Source organism: Conger conger, chromosome 3 (genome assembly GCF_963514075.1).
Source record: "Conger conger chromosome 3, fConCon1.1, whole genome shotgun sequence".
Taxonomy (NCBI): domain Eukaryota; kingdom Metazoa; phylum Chordata; class Actinopteri; order Anguilliformes; family Congridae; genus Conger; species Conger conger.
Window position 1 is genome coordinate 29358917 of NC_083762.1, and position 19654 is coordinate 29378570.

At 40.5% G+C, this 19654-nt stretch overlaps 1 protein-coding gene across 2 annotated transcripts in view; it reads right to left on the reverse strand.

Moving 5' to 3' along the window:
• Window positions 1–2101: 2101 nt before the first annotated feature.
• gpc6a (glypican 6a) overlaps window positions 2102–19654 on the reverse strand; it is a 247837-nt gene continuing 230284 nt past the window's right edge. For both annotated transcript variants that reach the window (XM_061236287.1, XM_061236286.1), the window contains 3 exons: window positions 13522–13658; window positions 10576–10751; window positions 2102–7305 (listed from right to left, as the gene is read on the reverse strand). In XM_061236287.1, coding sequence (XP_061092271.1) covers window positions 7103–7305; window positions 10576–10751; window positions 13522–13658 — 516 coding nt within the window. In that variant the 3' untranslated portion in view covers window positions 2102–7102. The remainder of the gene's footprint in view (window positions 7306–10575; window positions 10752–13521; window positions 13659–19654) is intronic.

A 19654-nucleotide genomic window follows, 5' to 3' on the forward strand; every position in this document is an offset into this window, starting at 1 on the left:
CTGCTCTGAACTACCACTGGTGTTAACATGAATGAGCAGGACTTTCACAACTTCAAACATGAAGAGACGTAAGTACATCCAGCCCGGGGGAAAGAGACTGACCTCCTGTAGCTTGACCCGTCTATGACTATAGGCCTAGCCTCTTCTCCCTTACAAAGGGAGGTGGGGGAAAGAAGGAACTATCCTCCCATACTTACACACGGGCTCCACCATTCAGGCTCCCATCTGTCCATCTCTATGGAGCTGCAGGTATGGGGGTTTTGGGGTTTTGGGGTGTGGATCAGCTGGGGTGCCCTGAAGCTCTCCAGTCCAGGTTTGGCACTCCTCAGATGGGGCAGGTTCTCCCCACAGTTATAGATTAATGTGTTGTGGAAACATGGTGATTAATAGAATATGTGGCCCTGTGTATGCTGGTTTTTGTTCCAATCACAACTGCAATCCAATAATTTTAACAAGCAGTTATTATTTTTTTAATTAGGGGAATTTTGCTGAAAAATTGCATACAAACTATATGGTAAATTATTTGTAACTGATCAAATTAAAGAATTAAGTGAATCAGTTGGAACTGGTGAAAATATTGACACCTGGCCACCAAGACTAACTATTCGGAATATATTGAACAATTCAGACAAGGCAAAGCAAATGATAACAAGACAGACCTGCATTATGTTGATATGTTTTTTTTAAAGATATTTTTTAGGCCTTTTTTCAGCTTTATTGGACAGTATATAGTATAGAGAGACAGGAAGAATGGGAGCGAGAGAGGGGAAGACATGCGACATGCGATGTTGGACGGTCGGATTCGAACCGCCGATGTCGCGGCTCGCAATGAACATGCGGTCAGTGCTCTACAGACTGCGTCACCGAGACACCATTATGTTGATATGTTTAAGGGAGAAAAATACAAATGAAATTAAATGCATGTTCCTGGGTTCGAATCCCGGTCGGCAGGGGCCTCTCTGCGTGGAGTTTGCATGTTCTCCCCGTGTTCCCATGGGTTTCCTCTGGGTACTCCGGTTTCCTCCCACAGTCCAAAGACATGCAGGTTAAGCTGATTGGAGACTCTAAATTGCCTGTGGGTATGAGTGTGTGAGTGAATGGTGTGTGTGCCCTGCGATGGACTGGCAACCTGTCCAGGGTGTATTCCTGCCTTTCGCCCAATGTATGCTGGGATAGTCTCAATAAGCACAATGAACATGGTCATTGTATTCTTCATGCCATTGCAAAGCTACTTCTGGCATGATGTGGTTTAAGGTAAACGATTCATTATAAGATGAAAAGCACCTAATTAAGAAAAATTAACAATGTGTTAAAATTATTCTATGGCAATTGGGGTTGAAACAAAAACCAGCATACACAAGGTTACTTCAGGAACGAGTTTGGGAGCCACTGGTCTACCGAAAAGGAAGGAACTTATTCTTAAAGATGTAAATAGTTTGCTGGACACAAACAAACAAACACTAGTTTCCTTGTTCTTTCTCTGGCTGAAAGTGTATGTGTTCCTACTATTTTGCACTATAGGGTTGGGGGAAAGCTGTCAATTGGAATTGAATTTTATTTCAGTTTTATATATAGTTTTTATGTGAAATTTTTATGTGAAATTGGAACCAGAACCAATCTTATTGTTATTTTTAATATAACAGGTTTTAAAGTTTACTGAAAGTTTCTGGAATGTCAGTCCGTGTTATATTATCCATAACATGTGACACCCTAAAGTCATCTATATCATCACATATAGTACTGTGCAAAAGTCTTAGTCACCTGTATAACATTCTGTACAGACTTTGGTTGGCTCCTTGCTTCTGATCTCAGACAGCCTTGATCAAGTTTTTATGTAAAAAGTAATCAATTGCTTATTACTTGTTACCTTTTAATAATTAAATACAAAAATGTTAAATCTTTTGGAAAATGAATATTTGGAAATTGCAAATGTGTTCTTTTATAGTAACACACACACAAAAAGAAACATATATATATAATAAAGTCTAGGATGCCTAAGACTATCTCGACCAACAAATGTGTATGCTTGCTATAAACTATGTCTGATTTTGGGTGTCATAACATTCATTGTGAAGCGGTGAAATGGCAACACCAGGAGAAATTCTTATTTTTAATAAACGTTTATTTGCACACCATTATTATCTGTATACAAGAGAGAGTAAGAAAACCCAAATGCAAACCATTTTACTAATTCTTAAAAAAAGTTGTAAGGCTTGTCTGCTTATATGATAAAATGTCAACCTTTTATGCTTAAATCAGTGCTTTACAGCAACAACTTTAAACATTTTTCACTAAACAGCACTCTTCATATTATTTTGTACAGTAAAATTCAGCTGGATGAGGTCTTCACCGAAACTGAACACAAACATGTTTTTTGACGTGGCTTTAAAGACTGTTTCTGCGGATGCACATACACTTACATTTTTAACAAGACAAGTTGATGTTGAAAAACAGCCCATTTAAAGTGCGATGATAAAACGAATGACAAAAAAAGACCTTTTGCATTATCATTACATGACCATATTTTGTAAATCTAAAAAAAATTTAGTTTCCATTTTCATACAGTCCCACAATTATACACGAGCTGTTCCAGTAAAATGTGCTTAAATAAATCTAATTACTGTAATAAACATACAGTAGTGTGCACAAATTCCAGCATCCCTGGTCAAAAAGCCTTTTACAATCAATATCTAAGTGAATAGAAGCGAGCCTGACCTCTAAATGGTAAAATGTTAAATATGCCACATTTCTTAAAATTTTAAAGCAAGATTACTTTTTATTTTATTTTATTTTTTCATTAAAAAAAGAAAAAAAAAAGGAAAAAGGCCCTGTGCAAAAGTTTAGGAACACTGTCAGTTAGTACTTTGTAACACGGGTAATTGTCCTTGGGAAACTATAACAACTTGTAAACACTTCCTGTAGCCAGCTAAGAGTCTTTCAATTCTCGCTTTTGGAATTTTTTTCTCATTTCATCCTGGCAGAACACCTCTAACTAATGTACAGCATGCTAGAGATCTCTCCACATATTTTGAATTGTTTCAAGTCTGGGGACTGTGGTGGCCATTCCAAAACCATCCGTCTTTCCTGGAGGTACTTGATTCCGAGGTATGCTTTGGATCAGTCTTTCTGGAATACCCAACCTCTCTTCAACTTCAATGTCTGGACTGACCTTTGAACATTAGCCATAATTTCTTGGTGTAATCCATTCTTCCTTCTACTCGCACAATATTTCCTGTGCCCCCAGCTGTTGTATTATTGTCCTGTGAACAGGTAGTTTGTCTGCTACTCTTTTTTGCAGCTCTTTTTAAGTGATGTGTGGGTTCTTCTGAGCATTTCTGAAATCTTGGTCTTCCAGACCTTGCCTTCACTTCAACTGTTACATCTTCTTCCATTTTCTAATAATGTTTCTGACAGTGGAAATAAATAGTTTGAAACATTGAGAGAGTTATCCTTCCTGGTGAAAATGAACCATCTTCATTCTTGGACAATTGTTTAGAGGAACACATGGTTGTTAACACCAGATAGAACATCCACTGCAGTTGGATACTTTTGAAGGCATGGAGTAACTTCAGAGTTCAGCCCTGGAATTATACTCTACTGACTCATTGAAGCCCTAACAAGTAAATTACCTTGGTCTGGGCCTTATAAATCATCTTTTAAAAAAGTAACAAAGAATAATACAAAAGGGTTCCCAAACTTTTGCGGAGGGTCCTTTTCCTTTTAAAAAAAGTAAAACATTAAAATAAAAAGCAATATTGCTTTAAAATGTGCAGAAAGTTCTCGGGTCAACTGCAGTGTGCTTAGCAGGAATTTAAACCGCAGGCGCAGATATCCAAAGCTGTGTACTAAGATTTAGTTATTCCAGTTGAAATGCAGATCTGGGGTCTAGAGGTTTGAACCTGCGGTTTGAACTCCAGCTAAGCACATTGTAATTGACCCCTCATGTTTAACTCTCTACCATTTAGAGTTCAGGTTTACTTTCAATCACAAAGAAATTCATTGTAACAGACATTTAAACCAGGATTGCCTGAAATTTTGCACCCCACTGTATATTCCTCTTGGTTTTTTTTCTCTATAAAAAACAAAAACAAAAACTTTTTTAGGCTATATGTGTCAACCATGCAACCAGACATTGTAGACAAATGACATTTATAAAATAAATATAAATCTGCAACACAGCAAGCTTGCACAATATATGCACTAAAGCTTGTGGCGATGATGATTTTAACCAGAAATTATACAGGAAAGAGAAAGGGGTTTGGTGTTTAAGACTTCAGACAAATCTTTTATTTTCAAGCATGGTGGTTGGGGGGCTTTTGAAACAGAACGCTCATAATGAGATCTGATTTATTTTGTTGGCTTTCAATTGTAGAATTTTAAAAAACAATTCACGCAGCAATACACATTTGATCACAGTCCCTGTGCCCTGCCCTCTGCTGGACAATCCCAGCAGTGCATCTTATCCCCATTCTATGTACTTGAGTTTGTTATTTCCCTGTTTGCTGTAACTAGTTCTGAGCTTCCATTGGAATGAAGCCTGCAGGGCGGATACATACACAACCAGTGACATTTCCCTTTAAAACACGATCAATCCTCACCGCAGTTTTCTGTAACAGCTTCTGTAGCCTCTATTTCCTTCTTTCAAGGACATTCTGCCTGCAGTTCCTATAAATAAATCAGCTGTCAGCCAAAGAGCGGCAAGTCAAATCTCACTTTTGTCAGTCTACTTATTTCAGTAATACTCAATGAGGTGAAGCCACAATTTAATAAAAAAGAGATGAATTGAGACCTGACCTTTAGTCACTGGACAACATGCTCATTTTCATATGAAAGTAAGGGCCTGGCGAGAATGATACAGGAGATCTGGAAATCACCGTTATAAGTATTAGTCATAGAACCCTGTTGAAAGACTAAAATATGTAACACATGAAAGACATTAAAACAAACTAATTCAAAAGGTCTTCTAAAACATTTCTTTCAGGATATTGTAATCCTCTATCACCTTTATTTTGAGGTACATTTCAAACACACATATTTCTATATATAAGGTGTCAGGCTGTGTTTGTTTCACTGTTCACCAATATTAAATCAAGTAGAACTGATCTTGAGCAAAGCTTAACTCGTAATGGACTAACAGAAACATCTTCATTCACTTCAAAGTGCTGTGGCTACATTCGTAAATGCCTTGGTCATGGCAAATCTTTTTTTTCTGCAAAACAATAAAGTGAGTAATCAGTCATCATCTCCACTGATTGTAAACAGTATCTTCCTGATTATCAATAGGTCCAAATATATATGTAAGTGATTCTTCAGTTGATTCTTCATTTGTGGATCATAATTAAGAATGAAATGCATGTTTTCAAAATATCACATACACTGTGAACCAGGAGAATGATTGAGAGGTATAGAATATTAATACTGTTTAAAAGTGAACAGGAATAATTATGAAATGAAGGGGGAAAAAGTAAGTCCAGTAAGTGCAATTTAAAAAATAAATGGTTGACAAAACACCTTACATGTTTACAGACATGTCAACCCTGAGCAAATAGATAATAGTTCAAATCTGTGATTACAAAAATAGATGATTAATACTTGACTAAATAGGAGATTTATTTTGCCATTGTTTTCTCAAAGATGTACACCTACTTTAATGCAACAGCACACTTCCACTTTAAAAATACTTGTATGAAAAGATTACTGGATTAGCAATATTAAACACTGCCACAAACATGCTCAGACTCAGGGCAGAGATGAGAAAGAGCAGGGGCTGACCTTGAACATAAACATACAGATGAGCAAATGTGGGGGAATGCATGATGGGAAATATTGTTCTTGATGTATACATTTCGTTGCAGGGCTTAACGACAAAATGTTCTGTTCAAAACAATGTGACATTGTTCTCAGTGAATGGACAGATATTATAAATGACCTTTTTTTATGAAATACCAGTAGAAAAGTAATGCCTGCATTTGAAAGAAAATAATGCAGTCATTAGTAATAACTTGATGAGATATAACCTGACTTTTACCACAAATTAATAATTTAAACATGTATCACAGCTAAAACTAATTTATTCATACCTGAATATGATGATGATCAAGTTCTTTTGATTTATAAAAATAAGTTACGGGGATTTATGGTTGCTTTGAAGGCAAACAGAAGCAATTGAGGAGCCTGTGTAAGAAATGGAAGTGATGCATTTTGTAGTATTGGTATGCTTAGCCTATTGAACAGTTACTGTGAACAGGACCAACACACTTCACTGAGAACAAAAATCCCCTTTTCACTGTAGTAAAATGTGGCCCAGACAAAATCTTGTCCTAAACGTCTACCATTTAAGCAGGTGTTATTATAAAATGCCTTTCATGACACAGTCTGTCAGGTAACTAAAATTAAAGGAAAAGGTTGTGTAGAAAATGGAAATGTACACTTGTTTCAATTAATTTACTAAAAGGTAAGAAAAGAAAGATATGTATCATGGGTAGATTAAATCTGGACCACTGTATTCTGGAGTAAAAGTAATTAGTAGTCAGCACTCATACATATAGGGCTGGTTTCCCAGACAAAGAATAAAGCTTAGTCTTGGACAAAATTTAGTTTTGTATATAGAATCTCCATTCAAAATTCTATTTAGTCTTGGACTGGGCTAAATCTGTGTCTGTGAAACCGGCCCATAAATTTGTTACTGATGACTTCATGCATTCTCACAGTGCTAAGTAAAAATCTTCCTTTTCTATTTCAGGATTGACAGAATGGAAAAGACCCCAGGGCATTGCTTCAGCTTCCTTAAGATCTCAACATTTATGCTGTATAAACCAAAAACTGTTTTTTTTTCTCTCTTTAAAACAACATCTTGAACACTAGCTTTTCCAGGGGAGAGCATCTTCGCAAAGCTCTGGAATAATGAGAACGCGGTTTGGCATGTAAAAGTCGCTTGCGATGGCACCAAGCATTCTTTGGAAAAAAAGGGGTTAGCAGGCTGCAAGTGCTGAACTCTTCTGTACAAGTCTTTCTTGTCGGGTCGCCGAGCTCGTAGTTCTGTCTGTCTGGGAAACGTAACAGCGGGGTATCTGCTGTCCCGGGTGAGGGTCCCACCCGAATATTATCTCCATTGCCTCTGCAGTGCCAGGGCTGTGAGCGCGAGGGCGGCTGCCAGTGCCGGGGAGGGGCCGGGCCGGCCTGCCGCCGCCCGCTCGTCGCTCCGGTCCGCGCCCACCACCGGAGCCTCGGGGCTGACGAAGTCAAACTCCGTCACGCAGGCCTCCGTGCACCCGCTCCCGCTGCCCGAGGCACTGCCCTCATCACCTGGAAAACAGCAGCACAGGGCTAGCACGGAGGAGCGGGGGAGAGAGGTACAGTCTAGTGACACAATTCTTCTGTTTAAATCTGCTCGTGTAGACCTCGCTGCTGTTTATACCTTTAACTTTCTTGGGATGAGCGGTTACTTCATATTTTTTGAGTCCTTATTGGGTTCGCATAGGTCACCGGTTGTTAGGTAGGAAATGTAAGGTTTATTTTGGTAACGCAGACAAAACGAGCTATTAATGTTGCCGTTGCTAATGATGGCACATGTGCAATGTGCAAATTGACTGCTTATCTCAGAGAAGAACAGTAGACGTAACTATGCACGCTCATTCCCCGCCTCACGTTTGGCTAGGCGAAAGCAGAATAGCAGCTGAGAATTGACACGGGCACCCAACTCAGCAGTCTACACTCGTACTGCTCAACCCATTGGACTATGGGCCACACGTCAGTCTGATGTGGACCGCAGTTAAAAAAAACATTCAATCATACTGCAATTTACAATTTAAGCATTGATTTAAATATTGGTATTTATGCATATTATAAATCGATAAATGTCTATTGTGCCACAGCTTAAGAAACCCACGATGTTGCACCCTGGCACCTCCTCTAACTGCAGATGACTCTGCACTCAGTCAGTCTCTATCCTTCAGTCTGGTAAGTCTCAAAATCAAAGTGCTCTTTTTGTCACAAACACAGATTGCCATCCATCCATCCATCCATCCATTATCTTAACCCGCTTATCCTGAACAGGGTCGCAGGGGGTCTGGAGCCTATCCCAGCATACATTGGGCGAAAGGCAGGAATACACCCTGGACAGGTCGCCAGTCCATCGCAGGGCACACACACCATTCACTCACACACTTATACCTATGGGCAATTTAGGAAACCCACGCAGACATGGGGAGAACATTCAAACTCCACACAGGGAGGCCCCGGCCGACGGGAATTCGAACCCAGGACCTCCTTGCTGTGAGGCGGCAGTGCTACCCACTGCACCATCCGTGCCGCCACACAGATTGCCATCAGCAACAAATTAACTTGTGAAACTATGTTCGGAAAGAAACGAAGAGAATGTAAACCTCGATTCACTCGTCAAAGTTAAGGACAAATGTTGATTAAATGCAGGCAGTTTTAGTCCCCGTGTTTGTCTGGAGCACTCCGCTGGATGCCGTTTATTTCGCTGATGAGAGTGCCAATCGTCCTGGAAAGTTGTTACGTGTACCGAATGAGATGCGATTTTCATTTCACAGCAAGGTGCGTAGGCTTTCTGTCTGTGTGCAGACTGATGCAACTCCATTAATAATGAAGCTGCTCAGCTACGCGTGCTGAATTCCACAAACTGCTTCCAAACGAAGAGGAGTAGATAGCCCTTATCTCCCCTTCTCAGTATACACCACTTTATGTCCACTTAATTCATATCTGATACCCTCTTGGACTTACTGCGAGGGTTAAATTAATATGGAACATTTTTACATTTTTACATAAAATATTCTATTGTGTGTCTGTGTGTGTGTGTGATGTTTTTTTATGGTAATGTGGGTTTTTCTGGTAAGTAATGTGTAAATTTTTCTGGTGAGATTTGGATGTGCTAATACTCTTGCAAAGCAATGTTGAACCCTTATTTAATGGTGTGATTGTCTTCATAACTAGTCACCCAATGATTTGAGAAGCATGAGTGACATGGCTCAGGCAGTAAGAGCAGTCGTCTGGCAGTCGGAGGGTTGCCGGTTCGATCCCCCGCCCGGGCTGTGTCAAAGTGTCCCTGAGCAAGACACCTAACCCCCATTTGCTCCTGACGAGCTGGTCGGTGCCTTGCATGGCAGCCAATCACCGTTGGTGTGTGAGTGTGAGTGTGTGTATGAATGGGTGAATGAGAAGCATTAATTGTACAGTGCTTTGGATAAAGACGCTATATAAATGCCAACCATTTACCATGATAAATGTAGCACATCTGGGAACAGCATTTTGTTCTGAATTGGCTTTTTAAAATCAGTAAGCATTCAGTCAACACACTGTCAATCCATTAGAATGACATACAATACACAGAAGAAACTGACTCTTGTACAGTGATTACGTTAATTTGTACACTTCCATAGCACGTGGAAATTCTCCCTCAGAAGTCTGTTTGCTTTTATGTAACAGTAAATAGAACAAACATGCGGAAAAGACAGGAGAACTTAGCACTTCATAATAAATGTATGACTTTCTTGTCTGACTCTTTATTCTCTTTGGTTCTCTCAGTAAAGTAAATGTGATTCATAATTCATGTGTTTCTTTTTAACAGGCACCCCATTGATTTCCCCCTGTTGCTGCAACACTGACAACACTGACTATTGTTTGCATTTCTTGGATAAATCAAATTGATATAATCACAGAGAAAAAAAAATACGGAAATGAGAGCACACTTTGCTGGAGGTATGATAGTAAGCTATTCATGTTTTTCATCATTTTGGCAGTGCCTTTTTGAAATAATCCAGTGTGTAGAATAATTAATGGAATTTATTTTAATTTAATCCCCATCTTAAATTTTGGCTAGAAGAAAAGGTTCAGTTGAAGATGCTGGAACGTGCTGGAATTTAAAATAACCATGCCTGCTTGACTCAGAAGACCAGCCACTGACTTATTTATTATTGTTGCTATTATGGTGCGAAATTAGTCTGGTTACCTTCACCTTCAACTCCATATCTTACATATTAAAATGTACGACCTAAGAAACATTCTCCCAGGATACCATGCCAAACACTGCACTTTAGCCATAAAGTATTGTTCCACTTTGCTTCCTTTTTAATGAGAAGCCTCTAAAACAAAGCATATATCTGCATAAAATTCAAACCATTCAAGCCTGTTCATGACCAGACAGCGGTGCATCACGATGGTAAGGAAACTGGACTTGTAACAAAGCCCAGTTCAAAGACATGGAGGTTAGGGACTACAGATGAAAATAAGCTCATTAGCTAACTCTGGCACTAACACTGAAAATGTTGCTTAATGTGCACTGTCCCTGATCAATAGAAATAACAGCAAATCTGTAGGTTTGTTTTCCCAGGTGTGGCACTGCTGTTGCATTCTTCAGCGATACCCTCAACCAAAAATATATAAATTATAATATAATGAAATGATATCTTCATAAACTGACTGTATGAAAATTGAATGAAAGCTATGTGACTCTGAATGAGAGCATCTGCTCCGGCCATAAAATATAATGACCAGCATGCTGCAGCTCACATGCAGATATGAATAGAGGCTAATTCTAGAGCAGGAGTGACTTACTGGAATCTTGAAAGTAGATGTCATTGCCGTTGTAGGCGTTCTTTAGTTTGTTGGTCATAACTTTGAGAGCCATGATCTGCTGCCGGATGAAGGTGTCCGGCCGGGTAATGTCCACCTCAACCTCAGGGTTGTTCATCTGGTTCGCCAGACCATCTTTCAGAACGTCAGGGAAATACCTGGGGTTTGGGAGAAAATTAACATTCATTCACACAACAGCGCAGCTAGAGAAAAAAAACCATTATTCAGTTGCAATTATTTCCTTAAGCCCTTATCATTTGTGACGCACACAGTTTACCCCATATAAATATTTAATGTAACGACAAAATGAAAATACCTTGCCAGAGGCCTCCACAGCCCTTCAACTTGCCCTCCCTGAATTGGAGCCTACTGACTGCAAGCCAATTTCTGTTAGCCCTGTGCTAGTCTGCTGCCCCTTGTCATATAAACCCAATTAGATTTTCAAGGCAGTGCCGTCGGCATGAACTCGCAAAGCTTTCTCATGCACTTAAACTCACAAGAGGAGTAGGTGTAGGATTTAACATTTAGGGGTGTTTAAACAGATTTGCTTTGCTCAAATCTAATACGTATAACTTGGAGCAAAAAAAGGTTTGCAAATTATAGTTTTAGAAACAGCAATTCATTCAGTGAAAATTCAATTCATTGTGTCAAATGAACATCTCAGAAGCAGCTCAGTTGCACAATGAAAGTGGACAGCATAGTAAAGTATGTTCGATGTGCCCTCATCCCTGACCGCCCCCCCGTCCCACCCCCCAAAAAAGTACACTCCCTCTCTTGTGTCAGAGATGGAGTGAGCTGGCGTACTCCAGAGGAACTGGCTGCACCTCAGGGTGGATTCCTGAACCATCTAGAATTCCCTTGAGAAAAGTCGAGAGCATATCGATTTTCACCCACCTCCTGCCACCTACAGTGGTGCTAGCACTACGCTGTTAGTGCAGTTCACTGAGTCCTACAGCAGTTCCCAATGCTTCAACATGCTCCCTCCCTCAATTACTAGTAGCTACGTTGTCTATAGCTGCTATGGAAAACCATAAATGTGTACGTTTAAGGTGATCAAATAGACATTTTGAGCAGTGCGACCCAGCTCACTGGCAGAAAACCACAAGCAGCGAGAATGTTAACAACTTTATAAGCCTGTAAAATGTCTCCTTTAATGAAATAGACAGTTGAGGAAAAAAGAGAAGAAAGATTCCCTTGTAAAGCTATCAGATGAGGATCAAGTCATGTCTGCCACTCTTGTGAATGAAAATACCCTCAATGTTCCAAAATCACAGATAATTAACTTGGATGGTTGGACGTCAGTGAGATGGGAATTACTTTAGAAATGCTTGCGGACTGATCGTGCCAAACGGAAGAGAATTCAAGCACATGGCACTAACAGAGGAATTCCAGAGCTGTTTATGACTCCATCTGGTAGTATGATCACTTTATCAAAGCAAAGAAGTGCACTTCTGCCAAGCGTCCTGGCACTTTGTTAAACCAGATGTCCACAAGCACAACTCACTGACACTGTGTGATATTCTCTTTCAAACAGTCAGGCCCCAATAACATTGTATTTATATATACATATATGCATATGACTTGTGAGCTCAATGGAATAACATAAATGGCAAAACCTTGCACATACTGTATATACAAACCTTTATTTGACTAGGAAGTCACATTGAGATTAAAACCTCTTTTAGAGATGAGACCTTGTCAAGACGGGGTCAAATAGCAGCATAAGACTACACAATCATGGGTCCATTACAAGACAATACTATATATAAGTATGTAGGTATATACAATACAAAGTGCGTTACAATACATATAATATGATAGAACATAACACATGGCAACAGTGAATTAAACACATCAGTGTTACTAATATACTGTATACTGTAGGAAGCCAGTTTGCTACATTGTCATTGTTCCTAAAGAATTGCATTTGTCTAAGAATAATTTATAAATGTGTAATGACAAGTTAATACCAGAGTTATACATAGTATTATGGAGATAAGGATTATACCCTTTGTGTAAAGAGTGACTGATGTTTTAAAGGCAACATGGACATCTAAGCAGATTCTAGCTGCAGTGGCTTGCAAGCAGATAAGCTATCAGTTGTTCCTGCTTTCTCCTTTATAGGTACTAACATAAATGAGGCTCCACCTTGAACTTGCTCCAACTGTAACACACCGGCTACTTGCAGGATGTTTTCATATGGACGGGTGTATGGATTATTCCATTCTGCATAACAATTACTATGTCGACTCTTTATGCTCACTGCTTAAGGAGTCAAATCACAAGTGTAATGCAGAGTGGGAACACAGTCAATTCAATATGAATAACTACATTTGTTATTCAAATGTATTGTCAAGCATTTGAATAACAAAATACAACATGAAGCATTTTTAGAACAGAACAAGATGCAATGCAACTTGATATAGTATTGCCATGAATGCTAATGCAGCTGGCCACTTGGGTGGTGAGGTTATGTCTTAATCTTAAAGTACTGTATGCAGTGTTCTTACACTTTCTCCTGAATGCTAGAATAACAGATGGGGGAAACTTTAGCACAGCCAATTACCTCTTCCATGATGTGACACAGCAGCATTTATACTCATTTATCCACCAATTCTGCTGCTAATGCAATTAGTTCCACACTGCAGCTCCAGGCTGGTTATAAAACATCAAACACATTTAAAATGAACAAATACCACAAGGCAGAAAGGTCTTTGGGTTCATGATATCTCCTATGTTGCAAACTCTTACCCAGTTTTTACGTTTCTCTTTCTCTGTCTTGCACTCTTTATCCCTCTGTCTCTCCCACCTCTCTCTCTCCCCCCCCCCTCTCCCTCATTATGTTGTCTGTACAGTGATTTGTAAAGCTGTCATGGCCTTTGCCCTTGTGCCAGACTCTGGTGGTGACAGTGAGTGGCCGTACAGTACCTGCCCTTACTGTGCCCATTCCAGCACTGTTCCTCATCCGACTCGCCAGCTGTCACTTTGTCCTCCAAGCATATGCCATCCGGTAGGGTGGCCCAGAACTTCTTGGACTGCTTCAACTTCTCTTTAATGTCAACAACCTGGGCAAAGGTGGAAAATGAGAGAATAATTGTAATGCATTTGCTTGGTAATGAGGGATATCTGGAAGTAATGGAAAAGAACAGCCTGTGACTTTGCCTTAATTGGAAGAATAAAGGATACCACAAATGTTAGTGCGAGAATGCAGACTTATGACCAATTAGCACTTCAGTGCCAGTGCTCATACTATGCCCAGACAAGTCATCAAATTGTCGACTAGCATTTAATTCAGATAACAAATGCTTGATACGGTAAATGTCTAGCTAAGCAAGGTAAAACTATTCAACTGATAAGACCGAGTAGGCTATAAATATATCACAGTGAACATACTGAATAATTAATGCATTTCTTTATGCACTTTGAGAACACAGAATCTCCTTTTCTTAACACCGCAATGACTCATTTTCAGATATTTAACCTCAAATGATCATATCCTCAAAAAGACTGACAGATTTATTTTTGCAGATGTCATAGACTTCACCACTCTAAAGAACAGGGGTATTGCTTGTCATCCTGATGACATCCTTACAAGAACCGTGTGGATACATGATGCTAATGAGACGACAATGTTGTGAAGCATCCCGTCTGAGTTGACCAGGGGTTTGCACATACGGTACAGGGCTTCAGTTACACAGCTACAAACTCCAACAGACTCACTGTTAATCAGATAAGAGAGTGTCTGCTGATGAGTTCTGCAGGGCCAGCCTGTGAACGTGACTGTCGGTGAAGCCGTCTCTGAGGGCCAACAATCCTGTTTGTTTATTACCAAACTTCACAGGGGACATAATTGATATTAATGAAGTGCCGAAAACCCAATGAAAACAAACAGACTGGTGTTTATCAGTGTATGTAGATCCATTACAACACGGCTCATAAGTAAGCAGCTGTCCTATCTCTTCAGACAGTATAAGATTCCATTTAGACTACATTTCATAGTGAGTATAGATTAGATTCAATCAATGTGTCCTTAACTTTGGCAATGACTGAGTATTATTATTACAACAACTATCGGAAGGAAGTTGAGAAATTTCTAAATTGCAAAAAGTTTTTACTCTGTCGTGAAGAGGAAAAATGAACAATTGAATCCAATGTGCAGTAGATGTGCCATTTCCCTCTTCTAGTAATGAGGTATGAGTATCAGGAATATTTGAACAAAATGGTCTTATTTTGTTTTTGGTTTTTCATAGTACAAAGTATATCTGAGCTAAAATGAATGACCTGCCACTAATATAAAAAAATCACAAAGTTGAGCTTTTCTAAAGCGCCGCTGTTGCCTGGTAACCACTAACGAGAAGGTAAATGTCATCCGGGAAATGGGCCCTGGTTAAATAAAACACGTCAATTGATCACAGCGGTGTTATGGCAGGGAGCAGCTCTCTGCACATACACTGGTCGCCAGTATTGCCGCAGTGTTGTGAAATGGGGGCAGGGCGTTGACCTTCAGGCTAGTGGTCTCGAGTAGACTGTTCCAATTTTCTGAGAGAACCTAAAGTCGGCTGAGTGAGCGAGATACTGTCATTTGGGGATGCCTGTCACACGTGGGTGATTGAGGAGAAAATGAAAGTCCACGTCTAACAGGAAGGGCTGACAACGTGGCCGGAGGCTGGAGCATTTGATGTTGTAAACCCGTCACACGGTCACCGAAGCTGCTTTGACACGGTCCAGCTAAGCTTGGCTTTCTAATTCACATAATTCCAACACCAGTGACCTTTTCAAAACCTTCTCCCGTGGAGGCGACGCGCAGGCTGACGGACTGCTCGGACTATCAGGAACGAAACGAAGAGCGCCCAGGGCTCCCTAATAAAATCACATTTCAGCTGACATTTGTCATAATACCTATTAGCTTGGACATTAAAAGTAGGAGGATTGCCTGCTTGTGTGCATCTCATCACTGTGCTCTCCTCTGTCGGTTCAGGACTGCTGAAAGTGACGTAATGTGTTCTGCTGCTTCTTTTCACTGTGCTGGAGAATGACACGTGCAGTCAGACTGTGCTGCCTCGTACACTACAGACTTCCTGCTGGCTGAGATCTCTCCCTCACTGGGCAATGCCACAGCCAATTAAGTGCTGCCATGCAGGGCTGCCAATCACAGTTGATACCAGGGTATGGTCTGGATGTCATACCGAAGCATTTGGCACATCCAATAAGAACTAGAAAAATGCCTTTAAAATATTAGTTTTCGTGTTGAAGTTGTTTTTCTACAGTATGTGCACCATTTATGAGGAGGTTGGCAGGCATTTCAAAGAAATGAAAGATAGCTATAGCAAAACTGAACTTCAAAGCAAACTGTTTTGGAGGAAGTGACAACCATTTCAAAATGTACAACACGGTTCCAAGACAACACATGTTCCAACAAATATTTATCAGCGCTTGCTCCAAGCGAGGATTTTCGAGTAGAACAACCGAGATAATAAAGTACGTAACATAACACAATTTAATTAATTCTCCATTAAAATGAAGAACATGCTAAATAGTCTTGTTCTACTCGGGGACCAGATGCGCTCAGACTGTGACAGTCAAATGTATCAAATCCCACTCAGCCACCGCAGAACAAGTCCCAACACATACAACTCCAGGGCTTGGAGACCAGGATTGCTTATCTCTTCAAATCCCACTCACTAGGAGGGGCTCGTGGAGAGATTTGAATGGAAACAGCGTTGTGAGACCAAACGGAAGGGAGCTGGAAGAGGGAAAGTGGAGTTACGGTGCACGTGGTGACTGGGTCTCTGATTTAAACAGCTGTGAAAGGCATGTGTTTAATCGTTGTTATTGAGAAGCCTCCAACTGCTGTTATAACCGCTGCACTTGCCACATACTGGTATTCAACTACTGTGTTTGCGATGGGTTTTATAACCTTGATGTTTATAGGCATCGTAAAAAAGCCCTGGATTGCCTTTAATGCCTTCATGCTCCATAGCCAACAAATTAATTTAGCTATGTCATTATGTAACTAGAGCTACTGCTTTAATAGACCTTATTACTTTTTGCATTCAGTCTATGACTTTCAATGCTATTGAAACAGATATTTATTGAAACTGGCATACAGCATGCACCTGAGTCATCTTTTTGCAAAAGCTAAATTCTGAACTCTTATTTAAATGTTTTAATATGGGAAATAAATGACACTGGAAATTGATGATTTTACATCAAGGTGTTTTCTCCTGCAGAAGCAAGTTACTGTTTTTGTTCACACAATGACTAGTCTTTCACACCATCTGATATCACTGGACGTTTAAACTTCAGCAACAGAACGGGTCTGCTTCCACTGAAATAGTCAGATTTACAACCACTAGATGGCACTACTCTTCTATGTGTGGTGAGAATAACAAATGGTGGCTTTTGGCATATGAACAGTGGGCTCCAGAATTATTGGCACCCTTAATAAAGATGGAGAAATAAGGCTGGAGGCTGCATAAAATAAACAACTTGGATGATAATGATCTAGATTTTATGTTCAAACGTAAACTATATACTTTTATTTCAATATATTTAGTCTCGTGTTGGCGGCACGGATGGTGCAGTGGGTAGCACTGCCGCCTCACAGCAAGGAGGTCCTGGGTTCGAATCCCCGTCGGCCGGGGCCTCTCTGTGCGGAGTTTGCATGTTCTCCCCGTGTCTGCGTGGGTTTCCTCCGGGTACTCCGGTTTCCTCCCACAGTCCAAAGACATGCACGTTAGGCTGATTGGAGAGTCTAAATTGCCCATAGGTATGAGTGTGTGAGTGAATGGTGTGTGTGCCCTGCGATAGACTGGCGACCTGTCCAGGGTGTATTCCTGCCTTTCGCCCAATGTATGCTGGGATAGGCTCCAGCCCCCCTGCGACCCTGATCAGGATAAGCGGGTTCAGATAATGGATGGATGGATGGATAGTCTCGTGTTTCAATTTTTATTTAGTAAAACCACAGGTGCCAAAATTATTGGCTCCCCTAGCAATTATTGGAAATAAAATCAAACAAAGATTAATGTAAAATTGGCAATACAATTTTACATTAATTTAGTTAATCTCAGTCTAAAGGAACTATATTATATCATTCCATCACTTCCTGTTTCACTAGAGTATAAAAATGAGGTAACAAGCATGCAAAATCTCTTTGTCAACCATCAGCATGGGAAAAGCCAAAGAGCTGTCAATTCAGAAGACACAGATGGCAATTGACCATAACAAGTCAAGTAATGGGTACAAACAAATACATAAATGGTTAAACATTCCACTCACAGTAAGTGCAATAATAAAAAGGCTTGAAACATATGGAATGGTTGCAGACTTGCCAGGAAGAGGATATTATGTATACATATCATCCCCATAGACTGCAAGGAAGATGGTGAGGGAGGGAGAGAAGTAACTGAAGGATCACAGTTTAAGAATTGCAGAAATTGGCTGTCTTGGGGTCACCAAGTCTAAAAAGAACCAGAAAATGGCACCTCCATACGAACAAACTCTTTGGAAAGGTGGCACAAAGCACAATAAACAAAACCAAGCATATTGTGTTTGCCAAACCTCATTTGAATTATGACAGGAAGAGAATGCTATGGTTGCAGCAGCAACGATGAAAGGATTTAAATAACCAAATGACACTGAGCAAAGAATTTATCAATGTCATCGATTCATCGAGGGAACTGAACCGAATTTTAAAACCCAAAACGATAATTGGAAAAGTAGAACAACGTCAAAATCAAAACAATAAGCTAAACACGGAAGCACACAATTTGCCTCGAGGCATGAGAAACAATTAACCGGGAGGAAAATAATGGAAAATAATGTAAATGGGGAGAATTCATGTTCAATAGAGCAGAGAGGAGCATTCCTTGTGACTGACAAAATATTTGGAGCAGTGCAAATGTCACGAACAAGAAGCCCATCCGGGGTGCCATAGAATACATGCAGGCTATTACCTGACAGGGGGCATACTGGCAAAGTTAATCAGTACCCTACTGCATAATGTACACGTGGGCCAGGGAGGAGGGGCAGAGCCCGAGTGGGGGTGCGGGGATGGGGTGAAGGGATGATGGGGGGAGGCTACCTTCTGTATGACCACAAAATGAGGCAGAGCGAAAGAGGGAAATCGGGGGAAGGGGGAAACGCTCTAATGTGTTCTGACCTTGCTGCTCTGTACGTGCCGGTGGTGCGCAATCGGGGCAATTAGCATTAAAATTTAAAATGAGGCATGCGGCAGGTGGTCGAATCGGATTGAAACGCCCCAGCCTTGCAGTCCACTCGAGTGGGGCTCCGGTTTAACCCCGCAGGCGCTGGTCTTTATAGTTTGCCCGTGCAATCGAGCCACAGCCCTTACTGACGAATCGCATCTTCGATGCCACACAAGGGCATGAGCGCGATGATCAATAAAGCCCCTTCAGAAAGGAAATCAGACAGTGCTGATTTATGCTGAACCCAGCCAGGACATTCTGGGTGATATCTCTCTTTCCGCCCATTTCCTGCAGCAATGCCTGCAGCGATTGTTTTTCAATCAACAGCAAAAAGTAAGACCCATTAAATTATCAGAGTGATAAATGTGTTGATTTTCATAAAGACCCACAAATACATGCGGTCATTCTGCACCGCCTCTTTTTATATCAATTTTCATTAAAACAGCAGAAATAAACTTTATTTTCTCAAACTGGCCAGTGCCCTGCACAGTTCGATATCTCCGTCTGTGTGAGTCATCATGATGGGGTTTGTGGGTTGTCAATCCACTATGGTGTTTCTATCTCTGAAAATGAGCCTGCCTCTGTGATATGAAATCATTTCATGTATAATCCATTGCCCTTTGAAGGGCAGTCTTTGATATTCTGGGCTAATGATGGAGCGTAATGCCTGCAGTGGATGTTTGCCTGGTACTGATCCAGATTGAAAGGCACTCTTCCCTCGCGTGTGAAGATCCAGGACAGTCCAAACATGGCCGTGCCCTAGTTTAAAAAGGAACGGACATCGAACAAACATACACATTTACAGCTGGCGGATTTAAGAAAACAGCTGTACAGCCCCCCATTTGATCTGTAAT